The 27,554-nt window shown below is 37.7% G+C and overlaps 5 protein-coding genes and 3 pseudogenes across 5 annotated transcripts; all 8 read right to left on the reverse strand.

Moving 5' to 3' along the window:
* Positions 1–172: 172 nt before the first annotated feature.
* Positions 173–4,187, reverse strand: LOC139965208 (NADH-ubiquinone oxidoreductase chain 1-like). Its single transcript, XM_071967362.1, is given in 4 exon segments — positions 173–2,853; positions 2,855–3,591; positions 3,594–3,719; positions 4,181–4,187. Coding segments are annotated over 4 exon segments (1,011 nt in total). The 3' UTR covers positions 173–2,712.
* A 1,288-nt stretch (positions 4,188–5,475) lies between these two features.
* LOC139965204 (cytochrome b-like) lies at positions 5,476–7,530 on the reverse strand. The gene is given in 6 exon segments (XM_071967357.1): positions 5,476–6,512; positions 6,514–6,957; positions 6,959–7,152; positions 7,155–7,220; positions 7,223–7,391; positions 7,393–7,530. Coding segments are annotated over 6 exon segments (1,140 nt in total). The 5' UTR covers positions 7,516–7,530; the 3' UTR covers positions 5,476–6,368.
* LOC139965202 (NADH-ubiquinone oxidoreductase chain 5-like) lies at positions 5,476–9,874 on the reverse strand (annotated as a pseudogene).
* Positions 9,875–9,982: 108 nt separating this feature from the next.
* LOC139965203 (NADH-ubiquinone oxidoreductase chain 4-like) lies at positions 9,983–11,651 on the reverse strand (annotated as a pseudogene).
* On the reverse strand, positions 10,004–12,591 carry LOC139965205 (cytochrome c oxidase subunit 3-like; annotated as a pseudogene).
* Positions 12,592–16,267: 3,676 nt separating this feature from the next.
* Positions 16,268–20,282, reverse strand: LOC139965209 (NADH-ubiquinone oxidoreductase chain 1-like). Its single transcript, XM_071967363.1, is given in 2 exon segments — positions 16,268–19,814; positions 20,276–20,282. Coding segments are annotated over 2 exon segments (1,014 nt in total). The 3' UTR covers positions 16,268–18,807.
* On the reverse strand, positions 16,268–25,977 carry LOC139965206 (NADH-ubiquinone oxidoreductase chain 5-like). The gene is given in 1 exon segment (XM_071967359.1): positions 16,268–25,977. A coding segment is annotated over 1 exon segment (1,461 nt). The 3' UTR covers positions 16,268–24,516.
* On the reverse strand, positions 16,268–27,252 carry LOC139965207 (NADH-ubiquinone oxidoreductase chain 4-like; the record flags this gene model as incomplete). The annotated part of the gene is given in 1 exon segment (XM_071967361.1): positions 16,268–27,252. A coding segment is annotated over 1 exon segment (855 nt), but the record flags the coding sequence as incomplete, so codon positions are not given.
* Between the last annotated feature and the right edge of the window lie 302 nt (positions 27,253–27,554).

Here is a 27,554-nt window from a genome sequence, read left to right on the forward strand (position 1 = left end):
TAGTAGAAAAAAGTCAGCGTCTTAGTTTCATGTTTCTTAAAATTAAAAATTCTGGAAAACTATAAGGGGGTCCCCTTGTGTAAAATCCTAAAACTTTTTTTTTAACGTAGGTTTAAGCGAATTTGTTTTCACGTCTCTTTTAGACGTTCCCTAGATTTAACTAAGAAATATATTTATTAACTTTTTTTCTTGTTTTTTACCTTTTAACGTTGGTCATTGAAGGCCTCCCTTCGGTCCTTTCGTACTAGAAGGGTTATTTAGAAGATAGAAGCTGACCTGACTTACGTCGGTCTGAACTCAGATCATGTAGGGAGTTAATGGACGAACAGTCCAACCTTAAAGAGCTGCTACCACCCCTTTGGTTACCCCAATCCAACATCGAGGTCGCAATCCTTCTCGTCAATATGGGCTCTTAGAGAAGATAACGCTGTTATCCCTGCGGTAACTTTTTCCGTTTACCAGAGTAACTGGGTCGCTAAATTTTTTAGGTGAAAGGTTTTCTTCCTAACTAACTGGAGGATTCTTTTTCTCCACGGTTGCCCCAACCAAAACTTTATCTGAAATTTACCTCTTTCTAAGAAAAAAGGTAGACGACATTTCAGGGTTAGCTTAAGCTCGACAGGGTCTTCTCGTCTTTCTTATTTGTTCACGCTTCTTCACGTGATTAGAAGATTAGGAGGGAGGGAAGAGAGACAGTGAAAGAGTGAAAAGCCATTCATACAGGTCCCCATTTAAGAGACAAGTGATTATGCTACCTTTGCACGGTCAAAATACCGCGGCCGTTTAGAATAAATTCCACTGGGCAGGCTGCACCCCACATATGAAGTTCGTGGGGCTATGTTTTTGGTAAACAGTCCCCCTTTTTATTTGCCTAGTTCCTTTCTTCCCCTTTTTCCTTGTTTGGCCACTTCCTGTGTTGGGAAAGGATTCCTTGATGCTTACTCTTGTGGTTTTAGGCGTTCTTGGTTTTGTTTTAGTTTTCCTTTAGTGGGTAACAAAGTCTTTTTCTTACTCGTTTTAACATTATTATTTTCCTTTAGTTTAAAAGAGGTTGGATCTAGTATCAAAAATTTTCGGGTTAAGAGGATTTGAGCTTTAACGCTTTCTTTTAGATGGCCGCTTTTAGGCCTACTTTGATCCTTTCCTTTTCACTTGTTTTGGTCTTTCCTTCTTTCCTGGTTGTTTCCTTTTTGAGAAAAGAACTTATCTTCTTTTCTCTTTCTTCCCTTTTTTCTTTCCTAATATTTTCCTTTAAGGTAAAAACTGTGAATAAGGGAGAAAAGCTTAAACTTTTTTCTAAGAAAACCAGCTATCATCTGGCGCGTTAAACATATCATCTCTAACCAAACCTCTTTTACCACTCTTGCAACAGTGGTTGTGTAGTTCTCCTTTGAGAGGGTTTGGTTAGCTCTCCAGATTTCGGGTGCTGTTCTGTTTATCATCAGATCTTGTTAAACCATAATACAAAAGGTACGATTAACTCTTATCCTTTTTTTAACTTTCATTATATTTCAGCTTTCCCTTGCGGTACTGTCTTATATTATATAATAATACTTTAAAATCTTTTATTTATTCGCTTTTAACTTTTATCTTTATATGAATAAAAAGAATATGGGAAGAAGAAGTAATCCTCAAATCGTTATCGGGATTAGTGTGCTTATAATAGGTTGTGAGAGTCTCCTTTTCCCGGTGCGAGATGATACTATTTTAAGTCTGTGTTGTGGAAACAAGGTTAGCCTAGTTTTGAAAACTATTCGTATGTAGAAAAATAGTCTTATTAGTCTTCCTATAAGGAAAAACGGTATTATAAAATTTTTTCCGTTTAGCGAGAACACAATTAATGGTATTACCTTTTTGATGAAGCCACCCAAAGGGGGTAGTCCTCCTAAAGATAAAAGAGCTATCGAAAACAGTATGGCTGTGATAGGGACGACTTTTGACTTTCTAAGAGAAGAAAGATAATAAAGAGAGCCTTTATGACATATAAGTAGAATGGCTGTTTTTTTTAGTATGTAGAATAAAAATAGTAAGTAGGATACCTCAGGGATAAAAAAGCTACACATGTAATTCATCCTAGATGCCCAATTGAGGAATACGCTAGTATCTTTCGTACTCTTATCTGTTTTAACCCTCCTCATCCTCCGACTAAAACGGATAATATGGAGCAGACTATTATAATTTCAGACGAAACTAATTTCGAGAGTGATAGTAATAAGAACATCGGAGCTATCTTTTGTCAACATGCTATTATTATAGTACTAAGGAATGGGAGTCCTCTTAAGACGTCGGGGAACCAAAAGTGGCATGGGGCTAGACCTAACTTTATTATTAACGCGGCTGTTATTATAAAATAAGATATTGGTGAAGTTATTCTTTTCACGTCTCATCTTTTTCTTATCCAGAGATTAAGAACGGCTCCTTTCAGTAATAGAGCAGCTCTAAATGCTTGTACTAAAAAGTACTTCAGTGTGGCTTCTACTCTTCGAGATTGTCTAGTGTACCTGAGCAGGGGTATTATTGACAGGGTTCTTAATTCTAACCCTAATCATATTGGAAATCAGTGATTGGAAAATATAACTAATCTTGTCCCAGCTATTAACCTAGTTAAGAGAAAAGCTTTTACTAGTCGTTTCATAGGACTTAAGAGGACTTTAACCTCTACTGTCTGATTATCGGTCAGATATTCCAACTAGGAGTAAGTCCTTACTAACTTTATAAAATAAACGGAGACCTTTTTGTGATAACCAGTATACTTAAGGTAAGAGAAAAAAGACCTAGTGATAGTGGAAGATAATTCTTTCATGTCAGGTGCATTAGTTGGTCATAACGGAACCGTGGATAAGAGGCCCGAACTCATAAAAAAAAAGAACACAAGGGCTATTGCCTTCGTTCTTATAATAAGTCTAGCAATTACTGGTATGGTGGAAAATGGCCTTCCTCCCCCCATAAAAATGATAATTCTTAAGACTTTCATGAATATAATTTTTGCGTATTCCGCTATAAAAAATAAGGCAAATGGACCTCCAGCATACTCAACTTTATATCCTGAGACTAGTTCTGATTCCCCCTCTGTTAAGTCAAAAGGCGCTCGTTTAGTTTCAGCAAGCGTAGAGATCAGCCACATAAAGAGAAGTGGTAAATGAGGTAGTAACATTCAGCAATTTTGTTGAGATAAAGTTATTTCCTTAAGAGAAAAAGATCCCGTTCAAATAAGTATGGATAATAAAATAAGACCCATTCTTATTTCGTATGAAATTGTCTGAGCCACTGCTCGTATCCCACCTAGCAGGGAATACTTAGATTTTGAAGCTCATCCAGACCCTAAAAGGGCATAAACAGCTAGTCTTGAAACTCCTAATACTAAAAGAAGAGATAATTTTACTTTTAAGGTAGGTTGGGGAATGGGTATTAATGACCATAGAACGAGCGCTAGGATTAAAAACAGAAGAGGGGAAAAAAAGAACAAGTATGGAGAAGCTGTTGAGGGCTTTAGCGTTTCCTTCACAAATAGCTTTAATGCGTCAGCAAATGGTTGTAGTAATCCATATGGTCCTACAACTTTCGGGCCCTTACGAAACTGCATATACCCAGAACCTTTCGCTCCACTAAAGTGAGGAAAGCCACAGAAATAAGAATCGGAACTAAAAAAGCAAGTGCCTGAATGATGAAAAATAATATGTCCACAACCTTAAAAAAGAGTTGAACTTTTGATGAGGGAGCTTAGGTCCCCTGCATTACCGCTTTGCTATTAAGGTATCCTCTGTTATCTATATTTCTCTTTTTAAGTTTTTATTTATATAAATAGCGTCTAACCACCCCTAAAAGTTTCCATTAAGAGGAACAAAGGTTTAGCTTCTTCTAGTATTACACTATCTTGGGGTTTTAACCAAGGTCTTCTGATTGGAAGTCAGATATATTTCAATAATAATAGGGTATGGCGAAGAGTAAGACTTTCACCTACATTCAAGGATTTACAATCCTATGCTTTTTCAGCCATCTTGCCTTTTAAGAAAAAGAAGTTTTAGTTTAGAAAAACGTTGGACTGTCAGACCAAAAACATAGGTTAAATTCCTGTAAGCTTCGTTATACCTTATTTATTGCAAAGGGGAGATTTTAACCCCCATTCTTGGAGTATGAGCCCAAAAGCTTAAATTAGCTTACTTTGCGTTTTAAAAATTACAGGACATAGCTAGGGAGTAAGCTACTCTTTTACACGGAGTGAAGGTTTGTGCAACTCAAACTGTCTTGAAGTAATCCTCATATATGCTTGTATTGTATATAAAAACCAATTCTGTAACCTTTTATTTAATTTAGAAGAAGTAAATAACATAAAGTTATGCAGGTTCTGTCTTTTATATAAACAGTCTGTTAACATAATTAAAGTCTTATCTGTTTTTAACCAGAAACTTTTGATTTGCAATCAAACATGTAAAACACCTTAAGACCCAAAGACTACAAAATTCTAATTTGTATTTTGAGCTTTGAAGGCTCAAGGTTTAGTTAACCTAAGTCTTCCGTGGTTTTAGTTTATAAAAACATTTGCCTTGCAAGCAGAAGATCTAAAAGTAATTTAGACTCCACATATAGTTTAAAAAAGGATTTGCACCTCTGGTCATAGAGCCTAAATCTATCGCATTACTAACTTTGCTATTTAAACTTCTGAGTTGAAAGGAGTACAACCTTCATCCTTTTGGTTAACGGCCAAATGCTATTGTTTCAGCTTCAACTCAACCCAGTACTGCTGTAAACATAAACTGAGAAGTATTTTAATGAAAAATAAGGGACTTTGATTCCCTAGATGTAAGTTCGTTCCTTACCTTTTCAGAAGCATAGGAAATTCCTATATCAACGGCTCCCAAAGCAGTTATTTTTAATAAACTAGCTTCTGAGTATTATCATTTATATAAATGGAACAAAAATTTTTGTCACGCCGAGCGATTAAGCAAAGGAGAGCGGGTCTTGTTGGATCAAGTATTATATAAAGGAGTAAGGTTATAAAGACGATAATTAACGTTAGGTAAAACAAAGCGAGCTATAGATTAACTATAATGTCCTAAGAGGGTACCGTGGAGACATCGGAGAAAATACCTGGGGGCTAGTAGACCGTAGGTATTGTCGTAGATAGTAGAAAGGTGCCCGAAGGGGATTATAGAGTTGAAGGCGTCCGAGCAAACATACTTTAAACTATTATAGGGAAGCGTGTAAAGAATAAGGCTAAAAGAGTAAGAGAAGAGAAAATAGTTCCGCGATGGGAGACTATAATACTGAACGTAGAGAAGTTGTGAAGACGGATCTGAGCCGGGGAGGGGTTCCTAAGGGGAGATAATTTACCTAAAAGCTATAAGAGGGAGTTAAACCCTCTTTTCCAGTTTACAAGACTGGCTGTTTTGTCGTTAACCTTTTATAGCTGCTTTTACCAAGAGTCTACTTGGGTTTAGGGCTTGAAAAGCCCTCGTTTTTCTGAAACTACAAAGCTTTAACCAGGTACACCTTCCGGTACACCTACTATGTTACGACTTTTCTCCTCGTTTGACGAGAGTGACGGGCGATGTGTGCGCATTCTAGAGCTGATTTCATAGTGTTTCTCTTTACTTTTATTACTATCGAATCCTCTTTCATTAACTTTTTCAATGCTAAATTCTCTGTTAACAAATAAAGTAGCTCATCTATTCCCACCCTATAAGCTGCACCCTTGATCTGACGTTGAGGGTAATTCCTTTTCGCTCACTTTCTTAAAGAGGTGAACTGACGACGATGGTATACAAGCTGAATTTGTCTTGGGTGGTGAGGTTCCTCGTGGGTTATCGATTCAATGACAAGCTCCTCCGAAAAGGGGTAGAAAACCGCCAAGTTTCTTTAAGTTTTAGCCTTTAGCCGTACTACTCTGGGTTTTCGGGTTTACTAGTGAGTATAGTGGAGTATCTAATTCCAGTTTATTCCTCACTTTTTCAGTTGAGCTTTCCTAGCTATTTTTCTATTATTTAGCTTATTACTGCTGAGTTTTTACTCATAGCTAGTTTTCTGAGCTTTACTTCCTTTAACCGGTGAGGTTTAACTGGGGATTAACGTGTAACCGCGGTTGCTGGCACGTTATTGACCATCCCTTTTCTTCTTATCTATTTCCTGGTTTCCCAGATTTAATAAAACTAAGCACTGCAGTCGCAAGGTATATCTTCTTTAGGTATTTTAACTTATAGATTGAGTTAGAAGGTTTCACATTATAACTCCTCTTGCTGGTTCGTTTAATAACTTACATGTGGCAGATAGAAGAAAGCTAAAATTTAAGCTAGAACCAAGCTTTTTATTAGAGAAAGGAGTTCAACCTTTGATCTGGCATTTTCAACGCCAAGCTTTGGCCTTAAGCTACTCTAATATCGTAACAGAAGCTTTTTTTCTATTACTGCTATTCCCGGAAGAGAAAAACAAATTATAGAGAAATAAAGTACAGAGGCTACCTGCCCTATTATTATATACGGTTCCTCAACAGGTTGTCTCCCTATTCATGTCAAAATAAATCAAAAGTTGCAGCTAGAATTCAAAACGTGACTGTCTTAGTGGTCGAAATGTCGAAGCTTGTTTTCATGAGGTGTGAAGAATCGGGACTAAAAATCATACTAATACAGCTGCTAGTAACGCGATAACCCCTCCTAGCTTTTTAGGGATAGAGCGGAGTATTGCGTAAGCAAAGAGGAAATATCACTCTGGCTGGATGTGGGTAGGCGTTACTAGCGGGTTGGCAGGGATAAAGTTCTCTGGGTCTTTTAAAGCTGTTGGAGCTAAAAGAGCAAGTGTAAGAATCCCTGCCAACAGAACTAAAAATCCTACAAGATCCTTAGTTGAGAAGTAAACGTGAAATGGGGCCTTATCATATTTACTGTCTAAGCCTGGTGGGTTTTGGAGCCTGTCTGATGTAAAAATAGTAGGTGTTATAATTGATAAAGCTGCTATAATAAAAGGGGAAAAGGAAGTGAAAGGTAAAGAATCGAGTCAGTGTAGCTTTGTCTACAGAAAACCCTCCCCATACTCATTGCACTAACATCTCCCCTATATAAGGTACAGCTGATAGAAGTTTTGTAATTACTGTTGCGGCTCAGAAAGACATTTGACCTCAAGGCAATACGTATCCTACGAAAGCAGTAACCATCGTTATTAAAACAATATAACTCCTATGTTTCACGTTTCCTGTTTTACGTAGGATCCGTAGTATATACCTCGTCCTTGTGGCAGTAAAGACAAATAAAGAAGAAGGAAGCTCTTTTTGCGTGAATATTTCGAAGGAGTCATCCATATTTTACGTCTCGGCATATGTGTCTTACTGACGAGAAAGCTAGGGAAATATCAGCGGTGTAGTGCATAGCCAAAAATATCCCGGTGATTAGTTGTACTATTAAAACATAGTCTTAAAAGAGATCCAAATTTTCATCATACGGAAAGTTTTCTTGGGGCCGGAAGGTCCACCAAAGATCCTTTTAGTATTCGAAAAAGAGGGTGCCTCTTTCGTAGCGGTCCTGTCATTTATATAAATGGTGTTTTACTTGTTCATGTTGCTTTTGTTGTTAGTAGTACTTTAGTTTTTTACAGTCTTTCACCTTACTATGCGGCTTTGGGTTTAATGATAAGGTCTCTATTCGGGGTGTGTGGTTTTAACTTCTCTTGGTTTAACATTTTTAGCACTTCTTTTTACTTTTGATTTATATGGGTGGTATGCTTGTGGTCTTCGTGTATTCTAGTGCTTTATCTGCCGATCGGTATCCAATGGTTAGTAATTTGGGGGAGGTAGTGTTGCTTTTTTTGTTGCTGTCTTTCTGGGTCCTTTTTATATTTGAGGACTTCCTAGAATCAAGAACCTTGTTTAATCTTCTTTCCCTTTAAAAGATTTATCTTCTCTTTCCTGTATATACGATTATGGGGAGCTTACTTGCTTGTAGGAGGGTTGGCTCTTTAGTGGTCTTGATTGTGGCTTTGGTAGTTTCTTATGGCTCTTCTCTTTTAGCACTTCGAGCTTTGGTAGTACTCATCATTACATGTGTTATATAATCATTGCTGTTGTTAGAATGCATACTACAATAAGAGATATAGATAAAAGGTACTGCTTTATATAACCTGTTTGAGTTATTTGTTGTGCCTTTGTTAGGTCCCTTTTAACTGCAAACATCCCTTGTCCACCTGCCGTTTCTCTTCAACCTCGATCTAGGGCTCGGAGTGGTTAGGGTTAAGGCAGTGGCTTTTGTTATACTTCTTGAAATTATGTGTGATGTAGAAGTATAAAATCACGTCTTCCTGAAAAAAGTTTTCGCGGTTGTTTTACTTTTGTTAGATAATATAAGAGATCTTACTATGTAGCCAGCAATTACTGTTACAATTAGTGGCATAGCCTTAACTATACCGATGGGGAATAGTCTTGGGAGGTTGAGGAGTCAAGCGCCTATTAACCATCCAGCAAAAATAGCCCCCATGGCTAGTCGTACTAAAGGGAATACAAGTTTTGGTTTCTCCTCTTTCATAGGTTTTATAGGGGGTTTTTCTTGAGTTTTTGAGGAAGCAGAACGTTATTATTCGGAAGCTATAAGCTGCTGTCAAAAACGTGGCTATAATGGCTAGAGAAAACGATATTAAGTTTCTTGGTTTTTCTACAACTAATTCCAAAATAAGGTCCTTAGAGTAAAACCCTCTTAGAAAAGGTACTCCCATTAAAGCTATTCTCCCTAAAACAAACATCTTGAGGTTATGGGGAAGGCATTCCATTATTTTAGACATCTTTCGAAGATCTTGTTCTTTTTTATGTCTGTGTATTATTCTTCCCGAGCACAAAAACAGCATTGCCTTAAAGAAAGCATGGGTGCATATATGAAACAAGGCAACTTTAGGTTTACCTAATCCTATAGACACAACCATTAGACCTAGCTGACTTGTTGTAGAATAGGCTATTATCTTCTTAATAATCATGTTGTTGAAACGCTGAGGTTGCCGCAAAAATAGCCGTTAAGGCCCCTATAATCAGAGTTATATTTAAAAAAGTTCAGAGGGTGTTAATAATTGTCGTCATTCGAATTAGAAGAAAAACACCGGCCACTACCATTGTTGACCTGTGTAGTAAGGCTGATACTGGGTTGGCCCTTCCATTGCAGCTGGTAGCCACGGATGAAGCCCAAACTGGGCTGACTTCCCTATAGCTCCTATTAGAGAGGTAAACAAAATGGCAGATACTCAAAATCCACTAATTTTTTTCGTGGACAGACTTTTTATATCTCAACTTCTTGTTTTTATTAGTAGCCCAGATATCACGACTATAATTCCAATATCTCCTATCCGTTTGTATACTATAGCTGAAGAGCGGAGGCTTTCGCATCCGTTCGAGTAGATCACCACCTTATTAGTAAAAAGACAAAAACCCGACTCCTTCTCAGCCTACAAAAAACAAGAAAATATTTTTGGCCGACGTTAAAATCAACATTTTTAGAAGAAAAATCATTAGTAACGGAAAAAGTTTTTTCCGTTTGGGTCAGCTCTCATGTAGTATATAGAGAATTCTATTATAGACCATGTTACTAATAAAGCGGCCGATGAAAAGAATATAAACTTTCTGTCTATTTTTATGGACAGAAAAGATTTGAGTTTACCCGTGTTCAGCCATGGAAAAACATGAAGAAACAGAAGGTTCTCCGCCTCCTAATATAAAAATAGTCAATTTTAACAATGATAGCAAAACAAGAACCTTCATAGTCGTAAGAGCTATTTTAGCCTCGTTTAGTTTTCGCAAGCTGTTTTTTCTTGAGTCTCTTTGCCCGAGAAAAATGAGCTATTAGTAGGATAATAAATATTGTCAGGGTAATACTAGAATTACAGTTCCTGGAGAGAAAAACATCGAGTCCATTCATGGAGTTAAACCACAAATTCTTTGGCTTAGCAGGCCAAGAATATTCACATAGGATTCGGATCTAAAGGCAAAACAATATGCCGTCTCTAATGCCACAAATTAGTGTTTTTCTAAACTATTTAGATCATACCATACATGATTTTGGCGCCACTATTATAGAGAGTAGGGGAAGAAGATGGAAGAGAATCAAAATGTGTTCCCGAGGGCTTATTTCATTGAAACTCATGGAAGATAATACAATTCTTTGTGTTTTTGTTTTTTGGTAGATAAGTAAAGAGTAGATTGCTCCAAATACAGTAGCTACTCCTAATATTGGAGCTAAGATATAGATCACCTTATAATACCTGTTATTATGTAGAGTTCTCCTATATGTTTTGGTAGAGGGTGGGTAGGCCGAGTTTCGCTGCACACCTTATTAATCATCAGAAAGGTAAGAGCACTGTAATCATCTTAAATCCTCGCGTAATAAAAATTTTCCGTGTGTGTGTTCGTTCATATAAAATTTTGGCTAGGGCAAACAAAGCTGAGGAAACTAATCCGTGAGCTATCATAACATTATAGCTCCCCTTATTGTTCAGTCCGAAAATACTATTGTACCAGCTGCTACTAGACTCATATGGCCAACTGACGAGTACGCTATCAAGGCCTTAAGGTCTGTCTGTCGTGTACATAGGATGCTTGTTATTAAGGCTCCTCAGCAACATATAACTGTTAGGATGGCTGATAGTGTGGTTACGTCTGGGAAGTAAGCTTTCATTCGTATTATACCGTAACCACCTAACTTTAGTAAAATTGCTGCCAGTATCATGGAACCTGCTACCGGTGCTTCTACGTGAGCCTTCGGTAATCACAGGTGAAATCCGTATACTGGCATCTTTACTAGGAAAGCCACAATAGTTATTATTCACCCATATTTTTATTCTGAAAAAGGTTTTACCCTGTAATGTTACTATCTCGGATATGGGTATCATCAATGTGGACGTAGTTTGGCTTATAAGTACAATGGATACTAGAAGGGGAAGAGAGCCAAACAACGTGTAGAAAAGAAAGTATGTCCCAGCTTGAAGACGTTCTACTTTTGCTCCTCACCGTGTTATTAAAACTAAGGTAGGAATTAGGGTTGCTTCAAAACATATGAAAAACGAGAGAATTTTTAGCGAGGAAAACGTTAGAAGAAGAAAGAATATAATAGAGCAGGTGAGTGCCAGAAATCCTTTTTGAAGTCTTCCTCTTTTTCCCTTGACGACTTTCTGGCGCAGAAAACATAGAGGTGCTAGTCAACATCTAAGGATTATCAAGGGGGCTGATAGTGAGTCCACCGCTAGGCTGTGCCTAAGAAACGACCAACTTGCTCTTCCTCTGTTTTTCACTGTTGTTATCGAAAGAAAGGTCATCATGGCTAGGGCCACGAACAGAGCATTCCATTTTCACTTCTTTACTTTATTAAAACAATTGTAGAAATCGAGACTCTTAATAATGTTAACATTTATTTATTCTGCCCATTCTAGGCCCTCCTTGCTGTCATTCATATGCTAGTCCCGCTGCCAGTATTATTAAAAATACTGAAGATAGAGGAAGAAGTATAGATATATTTTTACTAGAGGCGGGTATTATTGGAAATAATAGCGCTATTTCTAAGTCGAATATTAAAAACAGTATGGCTACTAAGAAAAACCGAAGGAGAACGGAAGACGCGCTGATTTTATTGGGTCGAATCCGCATTCATAAGGGGACCTCTTTTCTAATTCTAAAGATCGTCTGGGAAGGAAGTGTCCTACAAATTAATAGGAGACTTGATAGTATAATGGCTATAGTCAGAAAAACTAGAAAATTCATTTTGTTATTTCTTATTAATATAAAGGGAGGAGTGGCAGAATGTTTTTGCGTCTTGACTTGAAATCAAATGACGAGGGTTTAATTCCCTCCTCCTCTTATGATCCTCATCAGTAGATGCACACATATAAGAAAAGCCAAACTTCGTCTACGAAGTGTCAGTATCATGCAGCGGCTTCAAATCAAAGTGGTGGTGGTTAGAGAAATGGTGGCTTAGTAACCGAAAAAAAACATACGGCTAGAAAGGTGGTTCCTATTATTACATGCAACCCGTGGAATCCGGTTGCTACAAAGAAGGTAGAACCATATACTCTGTCGGCAATAGTAAAGGGGGCATCTAGATATTCTCATGCCTGTAGAGCTGGTGAAGTACAGTCCTAGAATTACGGTTAACCCTAGTGCTTGCACCGCTTCCCTCGATTTTTCTCTATTATTCTATGGTGAGCCCAAGTTATAGTGGCTCCTGAGGATAGTAATACTGCTGTTTTTAGTAAGGGGACTAGAAATGGTTACAGCGCGTCAATTCCTGTGGGAGGTCATGAAACCCCTATATCTACTGTGGGTGCCAGTCTTCTGTGAAAGAATGCTCAGAAAAAGGCAAAGAAAAAGCAAACTTCTGATGTTATGAATAATATCATTCCGTATCGTAAGCCTTTAATAACTACCAGAGTGTGGTGTCCCTGAAATGTAGCTTCCCGGACGACATCTCGTCATCATCTTATTGCTGTCACTGTTGTTGCTAGCATTCCTATTATGAATAAGGTTATTGTGCCTAAATGAAATCACACTACTAAGCCTGAGGTCATTATGAGAGCTCCGAAGGCGGCTGTTAGCGGTCATGGTCTTTGATCTACTAGGTGGAAAGGGTTGTTGATGGTCATATTTATATGTTTTGGTCTAGGTAGAATTTAACTAGGGATGTAAATACATAAGCTTGGATGCAGGCCACACCAACTTCAAGTATAAACAGTAACCCTAGAATAATTAAGGTTAGCGCTCTTACTATAGGTCTAGAAGCTAGTATTCAGGTGGCGGTTGAAAGTAGAAAAATGAGTAAATGACCAGCAGTAAGTTTGGCTGCTAGCCGTAAACCTAAAGCTATAGGCTGTGCTATTAATCTTAGGGTTTCTATTCAAACCATAGCCGGTATCAAGAAGGACGGAGTCCCTTGTGGGACCCAGGTGTCTTAGTCGTCTTTTAAAAGCATGAAGAAACCTAGAAAATTTACTCTTAACCATAGAGGTATTGCTAATCTGTAAGTAAAGAGGCGTGTCTGGTTACTGTAAAAGCGTATGGGAAAAGTCCCATTAGTTTTACTGATAAAATTATGAAAAAAACCGCTGTTAAAGTAGTTATTCAAGGAGCAGAAGCCTTCTTCCCGTTTTGGAAAAGCAGCTTCATAGCCTCTAGTCGGACAGTTGTTCATATGTATCTTATTCGGCTCTAAAAAAGTTGGTTGGGAAAATGTAAAGGGCTCATACTATTGCTATCATGCAGGAAACTAACTGTAGGGGGATAAATAAAATAGTGTCGGGCGAAAATTGTCCAAATAATCTTTTTATACATTTTCATTCTTTTTGTTGTTGTTCTATCTTTTTGTTATGTTGGCTGTCTCCTTCCTTGTCTCTTAGTCATTTTTGCTTAACAAGGACTACTATCATCACTATTACTAATGATCATGCTAGGAAGAATTTTATAATAAATCAGAAAGGTCTAATTGTGGAATCCCTTGGAGGAAAGGTATTTTCCATCTTCAGATCAAGAGGCTGAAGCTTTTATTAAGCTATCCAAGGTTTATTCTTTCAAGGTTTTTGCGTTATTCAGGATTCAAAGTTTTCGAATGGGACTGATTCTATAACTATCGGCATAAATCTGTGATTTGCTCCGCATATCTCCGAGCATTGCCCGTAAATAATCCTGTTCGTCTTAATAGGAAAGAGGTCTGGTTAAGACGACCCGGCACGGCATCCATCTTTTACTCCTAGGGAGGGGACGGCTCATGAGTGTAATACATCAGCAGATGACACCAAAACCCGGATTAGGGTTTTGGTAGGGCAACACTAACAGGTTGTCTACTTCAAGTAGTCGGGGTAAACCTGCTTCCAAGTCTGAGGTTGGTACCATGTAAGAGTCAATTCTATTTCATGGTAATCCGTGTATTCATATCTTCAGTATCATTGATGTCCCTATCGCCTTAATTGTTAGGAAGGGATTTTTGACTTCGTCCATCAAGTAGAGTAGTTGAAGAGAGGGAAAGGCAATAAATATTAGTATAAACGCTGGCACTATTGTCCATATGGTCTCTAGTTCTTGCCCTTCCAGAAAAAATCGTTTGGTAAGAGACGAAGTAACAAGAGATATAAGTCCATAAAATACCAAAATAATTATTAAAGTTAGTATAATTAACGTGTAATCATGAAATAGATTAGCTCTTCCATTAGAGGAGAGGATGCATCCTGTAAACCGAGTTGTGCTCAAGTTGCCATTTTACGTTTGTAGCAGTTTTATTTTCGCTAATAAGTCTGTTTTGTGTCTCCGTGAAAGGGATACCATTAGAGCTAGCCCCTGCGCTTGCCTCACACGCTGAAAACGTTAGAAGAAGAATGGAGAATTTTAAGTAAACAAGCTCGTCATGTATTTGAGACCAGGTAGATATTTTGAGAAAAAGGGAGACTAAAAGAAGCTCTAAACATAGAAGGAGTGAGAGCAGATGTAGTCGTTTTATAACTACACCTATAATCCCTAGGAAGAATAGAGAAAATAACACAGCCGATAAGATTTTCATTTGGAAGACCTCAGATTAAACGCTGAGAACTGAAGGTCGAAACTTCATGTTTTTAAACTAGTCTTCTTTTAGTTTACTTTGTTAGTAGAAATGTTGTCGGGTTTCCTCAAACGTATGGGTGTGACGGTGGAAAGCTTTCGTATTGTCATTCCAGAGATGCTGGAAACGAAAGAAGGGGTTCTTACCTTTCGTTGAGAGGCAAAGGGCTTCTCATATTAGGAAAAGAAAAAACAGGGCACCTACTAGAGAGATTAAGGATCCTATGGATGAAACAGTTTTCCATGTTGTATAAGCGTCTGGGTAATCTGAGTATCGTCGTGGCATTCCAGCTAAACCTAGGAAGTGTTGTGGGAAGAAGGTTAGGTTAACCCCTATAAACATTATGAAGAATTGAACCTTTGATCATAGTGGGTGAAATGCGGTTCCTGAAAAAAGTGGAAATCAATGTGTAAATCCGGCAAATATAGCAAATACAGCACCCATTGATAGTACATAGGTGAAATGTGCAACAAATAGTAAGTGTCGTGTAGTATAACGTCTATTGAAGAATTAGCTAATACAATCCCTGTTAGTCCTCCTACAGTGAACAAAAAAACAAATCCTAGAGCTCAAAGCAGAGGGGTCTCTCAGACTAACTTTGACCCTTGTAACGTGATCATCCATCTAAATACCTTTATTCCGGTTGGAACAGCAATAATCATGGTAGCTGCTGTGAAGTAGGCACGGGTTGTCTACATCCATACCAACAGTAAACATATGGTGGGCCCAAACAAGAAATCCTAGTATCCCTATAGCCACCATGGCATACACCATACCTAAATAACCGAAGGGTTCTTGCTTACCTCTATAATGTGCTATAACGTGAGAGATCATACCAAATCCAGGTAGTATTAAAATATAAACTTCTGGGTGTCCGAAGAATCAGAACAAGTGTTGAAACAATATTGGGTCTCCTCCACCTGCTGGGTCAAAAAAAGTTGTTTTAATTTTACGGTCCGTTAGTAACATCGTTATAGCTCCAGCTAGTACTGGAAGGCTCAGAAGTAAAAGAATAGCAGTTATAAATACGGATCACACGAATAAGGGAAGTCGATCAAAAGTTATCCCCGGAGTCCGCATATTAATAATTGTGGTTATGAATTTTATGGAAGCTAGAATTGAGGAGGCACCAGCCAAGTGTAGTGAAAAAATAGCTAGGTCAACAGATCCTCCTGCGTGGGCAATATTGCTTGAGAGTGGAGGGTAAATTGTTCACCCTGTTCCGGCCCCTCTTTCAACTCCTGCAGAGGCAAGAAGAAGAATGAAGGAGGGAGGTATTAGTCTAAATCTCATTTTTTTCATTCGGTGGGAAAGCCATGTCTGGAGCACCTATCATTAGAGGAATTAACCATTTACCAAATCCTCCAATCATTATTGGCATCACCATAAAGAATATCATAACTAAAGCATGGGCTGTTACCACAACTTTATAAACTTGGTCGTCTTGAAGAAGAGAACCTGGCTGGGCTAGTTCTGTTCGGATTATGACTCTCATGGCTGTTCCAACCATTCCTGCTCACGCTCCAAAAATTAAATAAAGTGTACCAATGTCCTTGTGTTTAGTAGAAAAAAGTCAGCGTCTTAGTTTCATGTTTCTTAAAATTAAAAATTCTGGAAAACTATAAGGGGGTCCCCTTGTGTAAAAATCCTAAAACTTTTTTTTTAACGTAGGTTTAAGCGAATTTGTTTTCACGTCTCTTTTAGACGTTCCCTAGATTTAACTAAGAAATATATTATTAACTTTTTTTCTTGTTTTTTTACCTTTTAACGTTGGTCATTGAAGGCCTCCCTTCGGTCCTTTCGTACTAGAAGGGTTATTTAGAAGATAGAAGCTGACCTGACTTACGTCGGTCTGAACTCAGATCATGTAGGGAGTTAATGGACGAACAGTCCAACCTTAAAGAGCTGCTACACCCTTTGGTTACCCCAATCCAACATCGAGGTCGCAATCCTTCTCGTCAATATGGGCTCTTAGAGAAGATAACGCTGTTATCCCTGCGGTAACTTTTTCCGTTTACCAGAGTAACTGGGTCGCTAAATTTTTTAGGTGAAAGGTTTTCTTCCTAACTAACTGGAGGATTCTTTTTCTCCACGGTTGCCCCAACCAAAACTTTATCTGAAATTTACCTCTTTCTAAGAAAAAGGTAGACGACATTTCAGGGTTAGCTTAAGCTCGACAGGGTCTTCTCGTCTTTCTTATTTGTTCACGCTTCTTCACGTGATTAGAAGATTAGGAGGGAGGGAAGAGAGACAGTGAAAGAGTGAAAAGCCATTCATACAGGTCCCCATTTAAGAGACAAGTGATTATGCTACCTTTGCACGGTCAAAATACCGCGGCCGTTTAGAATAAATTCCACTGGGCAGGCTGCACCCCACATATGAAGTTCGTGGGGCTATGTTTTTGGTAAACAGTCCCCCTTTTTATTTGCCTAGTTCCTTTCTTCCCCTTTTTCCTTGTTTGGCCACTTCCTGTGTTGGGAAAGGATTCCTTGATGCTTACTCTTGTGGTTTTAGGCGTTCTTGGTTTTGTTTTAGTTTTCCTTTAGTGGGTAACAAAGTCTTTTTCTTACTCGTTTTAACATTATTATTTTCCTTTAGTTTAAAAGAGGTTGGATCTAGTATCAAAAATTTTCGGGTTAAGAGGATTTGAGCTTTAACGCTTTCTTTTAGATGGCCGCTTTTAGGCCTACTTTGATCCTTTCCCTTTTCACTTGTTTTGGTCTTTCCTTCTTTCCTGGTTGTTTCCTTTTTGAGAAAAGAACTTATCTTCTTTTCTCTTTCTTCCCTTTTTTCTTTCCTAATATTTTCCTTTAAGGTAAAAACTGTGAATAAGGGAGAAAAGCTTAAACTTTTTTCTAAGAAAACCAGCTATCATCTGGCGCGTTAAACATATCATCTCTAACCAAACCTCTTTTACCACTCTTGCAACAGTGGTTGTGTAGTTCTCCTTTGAGAGGGTTTGGTTAGCTCTCCAGATTTCGGGTGCTGTTCTGTTTATCATCAGATCTTGTTAAACCATAATACAAAAGGTACGATTAACTCTTATCCTTTTTTTAAACTTTCATTATATTTCAGCTTTCCCTTGCGGTACTGTCTTATATTATATAATAATACTTTAAAATCTTTTATTTATTCGCTTTTAACTTTTATCTTTATATGAATAAAAAGAATATGGGAAGAAGAAGTAATCCTCAAATCGTTATCGGGATTAGTGTGCTTATAATAGGTTGTGAGAGTCTCCTTTTCCCGGTGCGAGATGATACTATTTTAAGTCTGTGTTGTGGAAACAAGGTTAGCCTAGTTTTGAAAACTATTCGTATGTAGAAAAATAGTCTTATTAGTCTTCCTATAAGGAAAAACGGTATTATAAAATTTTTTCCGTTTAGCGAGAACACAATTAATGGTATTACCTTTTTGATGAAGCCACCCAAAGGGGGTAGTCCTCCTAAAGATAAAAGAGCTATCGAAAACAGTATGGCTGTGATAGGGACGACTTTTGACTTTCTAAGAGAAGAAAGATAATAAAGAGAGCCTTTATGACATATAAGTAGAATGGCTGTTTTTTTTAGTATGTAGAATAAAAATAGTAAGTAGGATACCTCAGGGATAAAAAAAGCTACACATGTAATTCATCCTAGATGCCCAATTGAGGAATACGCTAGTATCTTTCGTACTCTTATCTGTTTTAACCCTCCTCATCCTCCGACTAAAACGGATAATATGGAGCAGACTATTATAATTTCAGACGAAACTAATTTCGAGAGTGATAGTAATAAGAACATCGGAGCTATCTTTTGTCAACATGCTATTATTATAGTACTAAGGAATGGGAGTCCTCTTAAGACGTCGGGGAACCAAAAGTGGCATGGGGCTAGACCTAACTTTATTATTAACGCGGCTGTTATTATAAAATAAGATATTGGTGAAGTTATTCTTTTCACGTCTCATCTTTTTCTTATCCAGAGATTAAGAACGGCTCCTTTCAGTAATAGAGCAGCTCTAAATGCTTGTACTAAAAAGTACTTCAGTGTGGCTTCTACTCTTCGAGATTGTCTAGTGTACCTGAGCAGGGGTATTATTGACAGGGTTCTTAATTCTAACCCTAATCATATTGGAAATCAGTGATTGGAAAATATAACTAATCTTGTCCCAGCTATTAACCTAGTTAAGAGAAAAGCTTTTACTAGTCGTTTCATAGGACTTAAGAGGACTTTAACCTCTACTGTCTGATTATCGGTCAGATATTCCAACTAGGAGTAAGTCCTTACTAACTTTATAAAATAAACGGAGACCTTTTTGTGATAACCAGTATACTTAAGGTAAGAGAAAAAAGACCTAGTGATAGTGGAAGATAATTCTTTCATGTCAGGTGCATTAGTTGGTCATAACGGAACCGTGGATAAGAGGCCCGAACTCATAAAAAAAAGAACACAAGGGCTATTGCCTTCGTTCTTATAATAAGTCTAGCAATTACTGGTATGGTGGAAAATGGCCTTCCTCCCCCCATAAAAATGATAATTCTTAAGACTTTCATGAATATAATTTTTGCGTATTCCGCTATAAAAAATAAGGCAAATGGACCTCCAGCATACTCAACTTTATATCCTGAGACTAGTTCTGATTCCCCCTCTGTTAAGTCAAAAGGCGCTCGTTTAGTTTCAGCAAGCGTAGAGATCAGCCACATAAAGAGAAGTGGTAAATGAGGTAGTAACATTCAGCAATTTTGTTGAGATAAAGTTATTTCCTTAAGAGAAAAAGATCCCGTTCAAATAAGTATGGATAATAAAATAAGACCCATTCTTATTTCGTATGAAATTGTCTGAGCCACTGCTCGTATCCCACCTAGCAGGGAATACTTAGATTTTGAAGCTCATCCAGACCCTAAAAGGGCATAAACAGCTAGTCTTGAAACTCCTAATACTAAAAGAAGAGATAATTTTACTTTTAAGGTAGGTTGGGGAATGGGTATTAATGACCATAGAACGAGCGCTAGGATTAAAAACAGAAGAGGGGAAAAAAAGAACAAGTATGGAGAAGCTGTTGAGGGCTTTAGCGTTTCCTTCACAAATAGCTTTAATGCGTCAGCAAATGGTTGTAGTAATCCATATGGTCCTACAACTTTCGGGCCCTTACGAAACTGCATATACCCAAGAACCTTTCGCTCCACTAAAGTGAGGAAAGCCACAGAAATAAGAATCGGAACTAAAAAAGCAAGTGCCTGAATGATGAAAAATAATATGTCCACAACCTTAAAAAAGAGTTGAACTTTTGATGAGGGAGCTTAGGTCCCCTGCATTACCGCTTTGCTATTAAGGTATCCTCTGTTATCTATATTTCTCTTTTTAAGTTTTTATTTATATAAATAGCGTCTAACCACCCCTAAAAGTTTCCATTAAGAGGAACAAAGGTTTAGCTTCTTCTAGTATTACACTATCTTGGGGTTTTAACCAAGGTCTTCTGATTGGAAGTCAGATATATTTCAATAATAATAGGGTATGGCGAAGAGTAAGACTTTCACCTACATTCAAGGATTTACAATCCTATGCTTTTTCAGCCATCTTGCCTTTTAAGAAAAAGAAGTTTTAGTTTAGAAAAACGTTGGACTGTCAGACCAAAAACATAGGTTAAATTCCTGTAAGCTTCGTTATACCTTATTTATTGCAAAGGGGAGATTTTAACCCCCATTCTTGGAGTATGAGCCCAAAAGCTTAAATTAGCTTACTTTGCGTTTTAAAAATTACAGGACATAGCTAGGGAGTAAGCTACTCTTTTACACGGAGTGAAGGTTTGTGCAACTCAAACTGTCTTGAAGTAATCCTCATATATGCTTGTATTGTATATAAAAACCAATTCTGTAACCTTTTATTTAATTTAGAAGAAGTAAATAACATAAAGTTATGCAGGTTCTGTCTTTTATATAAACAGTCTGTTAACATAATTAAAGTCTTATCTGTTTTTAACCAGAAACTTTTGATTTGCAATCAAACATGTAAAACACCTTAAGACCCAAAGACTACAAAATTCTAATTTGTATTTTGAGCTTTGAAGGCTCAAGGTTTAGTTAACCTAAGTCTTCCGTGGTTTTAGTTTATAAAAACATTTGCCTTGCAAGCAGAAGATCTAAAAGTAATTTAGACTCCACATATAGTTTAAAAAAGGATTTGCACCTCTGGTCATAGAGCCTAAATCTATCGCATTACTAACTTTGCTATTTAAACTTCTGAGTTGAAAGGAGTACAACCTTCATCCTTTTGGTTAACGGCCAAATGCTATTGTTTCAGCTTCAACTCAACCCAGTACTGCTGTAAACATAAACTGAGAAGTATTTTAATGAAAAATAAGGGACTTTGATTCCCTAGATGTAAGTTCGTTCCTTACCTTTTCAGAAGCATAGGAAATTCCTATATCAACGGCTCCCAAAGCAGTTATTTTTAATAAACTAGCTTCTGAGTATTATCATTTATATAAATGGAACAAAAATTTTTGTCACGCCGAGCGATTAAGCAAAGGAGAGCGGGTCTTGTTGGATCAAGTATTATATAAAGGAGTAAGGTTATAAAGACGATAATTAACGTTAGGTAAAACAAAGCGAGCTATAGATTAACTATAATGTCCTAAGAGGGTACCGTGGAGACATCGGAGAAAATACCTGGGGGCTAGTAGACCGTAGGTATTGTCGTAGATAGTAGAAAGGTGCCCGAAGGGGATTATAGAGTTGAAGGCGTCCGAGCAAACATACTTTAACTATTATAGGGAAGCGTTTGTCTAGTAAAGCTTAAGGCTAAAAGAGTAAGAGAAGAGAAAATAGTTCCGCGATGGGAGACTATAATACTGAACGTAGAGAAGTTGTGAAGACGGATCTGAGCCGGGGAGGGGTTCCTAAGGGGAGATAATTTACCTAAAAGCTATAAGAGGGAGTTAAACCCTCTTTTCCAGTTTACAAGACTGGCTGTTTGTCGTTAACTTTTATAGCTGCTTTTACCAAGAGTCTAACTTGGGTTTAGGGCTTGAAAAGCCCTCGTTTTTCTGAAACTACAAAAGCTTTAACCAGGTACACCTTCCGGTACACCTACTATGTTACGACTTTTCTCCTCGTTTGACGAGAGTGACGGGCGATGTGTGCGCATTCTAGAGCTGATTTCATAGTGTTTCTCTTTACTTTTATTACTATCGAATCCTCTTTCATTAACTTTTTCAATGCTAAATTCTCTGTTAACAAATAAAGTAGCTCATCTATTCCCACCCTATAAGCTGCACCTTGATCTGACGTTGAGGGTAATTCCTTTTCGCTCACTTTCTTAAAGAGGTGAACTGACGACGATGGTATACAAGCTGAATTTGTCTTTGGGTGGTGAGGTTCCTCGTGGGTTATCGATTCAATGACAAGCTCCTCCGAAAAGGGGTAGAAAACCGCCAAGTTCTTTAAGTTTTAGCCTTTAGCCGTACTACTCTGGTGTTTTAGGGTTTACTAGTGAGTATAGTGGAGTATCTAATTCCAGTTTATTCCTCACTTTTTCAGTTGAGCTTTCCTAGCTATTTTTCTATTATTTAGCTTATTACTGCTGAGTTTTTACTCATAGCTAGTTTTCTGAGCTTTACTTCCTTTAACCGGTGAGGTTTAACTGGGGATTAACGTGTAACCGCGGTTGCTGGCACGTTATTGACCATCCCTTTTCTTCTTATCTATTTCCTGGTTTCCCAGATTTAATAAAACTAAGCACTGCAGTCGCAAGGTATATCTTCTTTAGGTATTTTAACTTATAGATTGAGTTAGAAGGTTTCACATTATAACTCCTCTTGCTGGTTCGTTTAATAACTTACATGTGGCAGATAGAAGAAAGCTAAAATTTAAGCTAGAACCAAGCTTTTATTAGAGAAAGGAGTTCAACCTTTGATCTGGCATTTTCAACGCCAAGCTTTGGCCTTAAGCTACTCTAATATCGTAACAGAAGCTTTTTTTCTATTACTGCTATTCCCGGGAAGAGAAAAACAAATATAGAGAAATAAAGTACAGAGGCTACCTGCCCTATTATTATATACGGTTCCTCAACAGGTTGTCTCCCTATTCATGTCAAAATAATAAAAGTTGCAGCTAGAATTCAAAACGTGACTTGTCTTAGTGGTCGAAATGTCGAAGCTTGTTTTCATGAGGTGTGAAGAATCGGGACTAAAAATCATACTAATACAGCTGCTAGTAACGCGATAACCCCTCCTAGCTTTTTAGGGATAGAGCGGAGTATTGCGTAAGCAAAGAGGAAATATCACTCTGGCTGGATGTGGGTAGGCGTTACTAGCGGGTTGGCAGGGATAAAGTTCTCTGGGTCTTTTAAAGCTGTTGGAGCTAAAAGAGCAAGTGTAAGAATCCCTGCCAACAGAACTAAAAATCCTACAAGATCCTTAGTTGAGAAGTAAACGTGAAATGGGGCCTTATCATATTTACTGTCTAAGCCTGTTGGGTTTTTGGAGCCTGTCTGATGTAAAAATAGTAGGTGTATAATTGATAAAGCTGCTATAATAAAAGGGAAAAGGAAGTGAAAGGTAAAGAATCGAGTCAGTGTAGCTTTGTCTACAGAAAACCCTCCCCATACTCATTGCACTAACATCTCCCCTATATAAGGTACAGCTGATAGAAGTTTTGTAATTACTGTTGCGGCTCAGAAAGACATTTGACCTCAAGGCAATACGTATCCTACGAAAGCAGTAACCATCGTTATTAAAAACAATATAACTCCTATGTTTCACGTTTCCTGTTTTACGTAGGATCCGTAGTATATACCTCGTCCTATGTGGCAGTAAAGACAAATAAAGAAGAAGGAAGCTCTTTTTGCGTGAATATTTCGAAGGAGTCATCCATATTTTACGTCTCGGCATATGTGTCTTACTGACGAGAAAGCTAGGGAAATATCAGCGGTGTAGTGCATAGCCAAAAATATCCCGGTGATTAGTTGTACTATTAAACATAGTCTTAAAAGAGATCCAAATTTTCATCATACGGAAAGTTTTCTTGGGGCCGGAAGGTCCACCAAAGATCCTTTTAGTATTCGAAAAAGAGGGTGCCTCTTTCGTAGCGGTCCTGTCATTTATATAAATGGTGTTTTACTTGTTCATGTTGCTTTTGTTGTTAGGTAGTACTTTAGTTTTTTACAGTCTTTCACCTTACTATGCGGCTTTGGGTTTAATGATAAGGTCTCTATTCGGGTGTGTGGTTTTAACTTCTCTTGGTTTAACATTTTTAGCACTTCTTTTACTTTTGATTTATATGGGTGGTATGCTTGTGGTCTTCGTGTATTCTAGTGCTTTATCTGCCGATCGGTATCCAATGGTTAGTAATTTGGGGGAGGTAGTGTTGCTTTTTTTGTTGCTGTCTTTCTGGGTCCTTTTTATATTTGAGGACTTCCTAGAATCAAGAACCTTGTTTAATCTTCTTTCCCCTTTAAAAGATTTATCTTCTCTTTCTGTATTATACGATTATGGGGGAGCTTACTTGCTTGTAGGAGGGTTGGCTCTTTTAGTGGTCTTGATTGTGGCTTTGGTAGTTTCTTATGGCTCTTCTCTTTTAGCACTTCGAGCTTTGTAGTACTCATCATTACATGTGTTATATAATCATTGCTGTTGTTAGAATGCATACTACAATAAGAGATATAGATAAAAGGTACTGCTTTATATAACCTGTTTGAGTTATTTGTTGTGCCTTTGTTAGGTCCCTTTTAACTGCAAACATCCCTTGTCCACCTGCCGTTTCTCTTCAACCTCGATCTAGGGCTCGAGTGGTTAGGGTTAAGGCAGTGGCTTTTGTTATACTTCTTGAAATTATGTGTGATGTAGAAGTATAAAATCACGTCTTCCTGAAAAAAGTTTTCGCGGTTGTTTTACTTTTGTTAGATAATATAAGAGATCTTACTATGGTAGCACCAATTACTGTTACAATTAGTGGCATAGCCTTAACTATACCGATGGGGAATAGTCTTGGGAGGTTGAGGAGTCAAGCGCCTATTAACCATCCAGCAAAAATAGCCCCCATGGCTAGTCGTACTAAAGGGAATACAAGTTTTGGTTTCTCCTCTTTCATAGGTTTTATAGGGGGTTTTCTTGAGTTTTTGAGGAAGCAGAACGTTATTATTCGGAAGCTATAAGCTGCTGTCAAAAACGTGGCTATAATGGCTAGAGAAAACGATATTAAGTTTCTTGGTTTTTCTACAACTAATTCCAAAATAAGGTCCTTAGAGTAAAACCCTCTTAGAAAAGGTACTCCCATTAAAGCTATTCTCCCTAAAAACAAACATCTTGAGGTTATGGGAAGGCTTTCCCTTATTTTAGACATCTTTCGAAGATCTTGTTCTTTTTTATGTCTGTGTATAATTCTTCCCGAGCACAAAAACAGCATTGCCTTAAAGAAAGCATGGGTGCATATATGAAACAAGGCAACTTTAGGTTTACCTAATCCTATAGACACAACCATTAGACCTAGCTGACTTGTTGTAGAATAGGCTATTATCTTCTTAATATCATGTTGTTGAAACGCTGAGGTTGCCGCAAAAATAGCCGTTAAGGCCCCTATAATCAGAGTTATATTTAAAAAAGTTTCAGAGGGTGTAATAATTGTCGTCATTCGAATTAGAAGAAAAACACCGGCCACTACCATTGTTGACCTGTGTAGTAAGGCTGATACTGGGGTTGGCCCTTCCATTGCAGCTGGTAGCCACGGATGAAGCCCAAACTGGGCTGACTTCCCTATAGCTCCTATTAGAGAGGTAAACAAAATGGCAGATACTCAAAATCCACTAATTTTTTTCGTGGACAGACTTTTTATATCTCAACTTCTTGTTTTTATTAGTAGCCCAGATATCACGACTATAATTCCAATATCTCCTATCCGTTTGTATACTATAGCCTGAAGAGCGGAGGCTTTCGCATCCGTTCGAGTAGATCACCACCTTATTAGTAAAAAAGACAAAAACCCGACTCCTTCTCAGCCTACAAAAAACAAGAAAATATTTTTGGCCGACGTTAAAATCAACATTTTTAGAAGAAAAATCATTAGTAAACGGAAAAAGTTTTTTCCGTTTGGGTCAGCTCTCATGTAGTATATAGAGAATTCTATTATAGACCATGTTACTAATAAAGCGGCCGATGAAAAGAATATAAACTTTCTGTCTATTTTTATGGACAGAAAAGATTTGAGTTTACCCGTGTTCAGCCATGGAAAAACAGAAGAAACAGAAGGTTCTCCGCCTCCTAATATAAAAATAGTCAATTTTAACAATGATAGCAAAACAAGAACCTTCATAGTCGTAAGAGCTATTTTAGCCTCGTTTAGTTTTCGCAAGCTGTTTTTCTTGAGTCTCTTTGCCGAGAAAAATGAAGCTATTAGTAGGATAATAAATATTGTCAGGGTAATACTAGAATTAACAGTTCCTGGAGAGAAAAACATCGAGTCCTTCATGGAGTTAAACCACAAATTCTTTGGCTTAGCAGGCCAAGAATATTCACATAGGATTCGGATCTAAAGGCAAAACAATATGCCGTCTCTAATGCCACAAATTAGTGTTTTTCTAAACTATTTAGATCATACCATACATGATTTTGGCGCCACTATTATAGAGAGTAGGGGAAGAAGATGGAAGAGAATCAAAATGTGTTCCCGAGGGCTTATTTCATTGAAACTCATGGAAGATAATACAATTCTTTGTGTTTTTGTTTTTTGGTAGATAAGTAAAGAGTAGATTGCTCCAAATACAGTAGCTACTCCTAATATTGGAGCTAAGAATATAGATCACCTTATAATACCTGTTATTATGTAGAGTTCTCCTATAAGTTTTGGTAGAGGTGGTAGGCCGAGTTTCGCTGCACACCTTATTAATCATCAGAAAGGTAAGAGCACTGTAATCATCTTAAATCCTCGCGTAATAAAAATTTTCCGTGTGTGTGTTCGTTCATATAAAATTTTGGCTAGGGCAAACAAAGCTGAGGAAACTAATCCGTGAGCTATCATTAACATTATAGCTCCCCTTATTGTTCAGTCCGAAAATACTATTGTACCAGCTGCTACTAGACTCATATGGCCAACTGACGAGTACGCTATCAAGGCCTTAAGGTCTGTCTGTCGTGTACATAGGATGCTTGTTATTAAGGCTCCTCAGCAACATATAACTGTTAGGATGGCTGATAGTGTGGTTACGTCTGGGAAGTAAGCTTTCATTCGTATTATACCGTAACCACCTAACTTTAGTAAAATTGCAGCCAGTATCATGGAACCTGCTACCGGTGCTTCTACGTGAGCCTTCGGTAATCACAGGTGAAATCCGTATACTGGCATCTTTACTAGGAAAGCCACAATAGTTATTATTCACCATATTTTTATTCTGAAAAAGGTTTTACCCTGTAATGTTACTATCTCGGATATGGGTATCATCAATGTGGACGTAGTTTGGCTTATAAGTACAATGGATACTAGAAGGGGAAGAGAGCCAAACAACGTGTAGAAAAGAAAGTATGTCCCAGCTTGAAGACGTTCTACTTTTGCTCCTCACCGTGTTATTAAAACTAAGGTAGGAATTAGGGTTGCTTCAAAACATATGAAAAACGAGAGAATTTTTAGCGAGGAAAACGTTAGAAGAAGAAAGAATATAATAGAGCAGGTGAGTGCCAGAAATCCTTTTTGAAGTCTTCCTCTTTTTCCCTTGACGACTTTCTGCGCCAGAAAACATAGAGGTGCTAGTCAACATCTAAGGATTATCAAGGGGGCTGATAGTGAGTCCACCGCTAGGCTGTGCCTAAGAAACGACCAACTTGCTCTTCCTCTGTTTTTCACTGTTGTTATCGAAAGAAAGGTCATCATGGCTAGGGCCACGAACAGAGCATTCCATTTTCACTTCTTTACTTTAATTAAAACAATTGTAGAAATCGAGACTCTTAATAATGTTAACATTTATTTATTCTGCCCATTCTAGGCCTCCTTGCTGTCATTCATATGCTAGTCCCGCTGCCAGTATTATTAAAAATACTGAAGATAGAGGAAGA

This window comes from Apostichopus japonicus, unplaced genomic scaffold, assembly GCF_037975245.1.
Source record: "Apostichopus japonicus isolate 1M-3 unplaced genomic scaffold, ASM3797524v1 Scaffold6, whole genome shotgun sequence".
Taxonomy (NCBI): Eukaryota; Metazoa; Echinodermata; class Holothuroidea; order Aspidochirotida; family Stichopodidae; genus Apostichopus; species Apostichopus japonicus.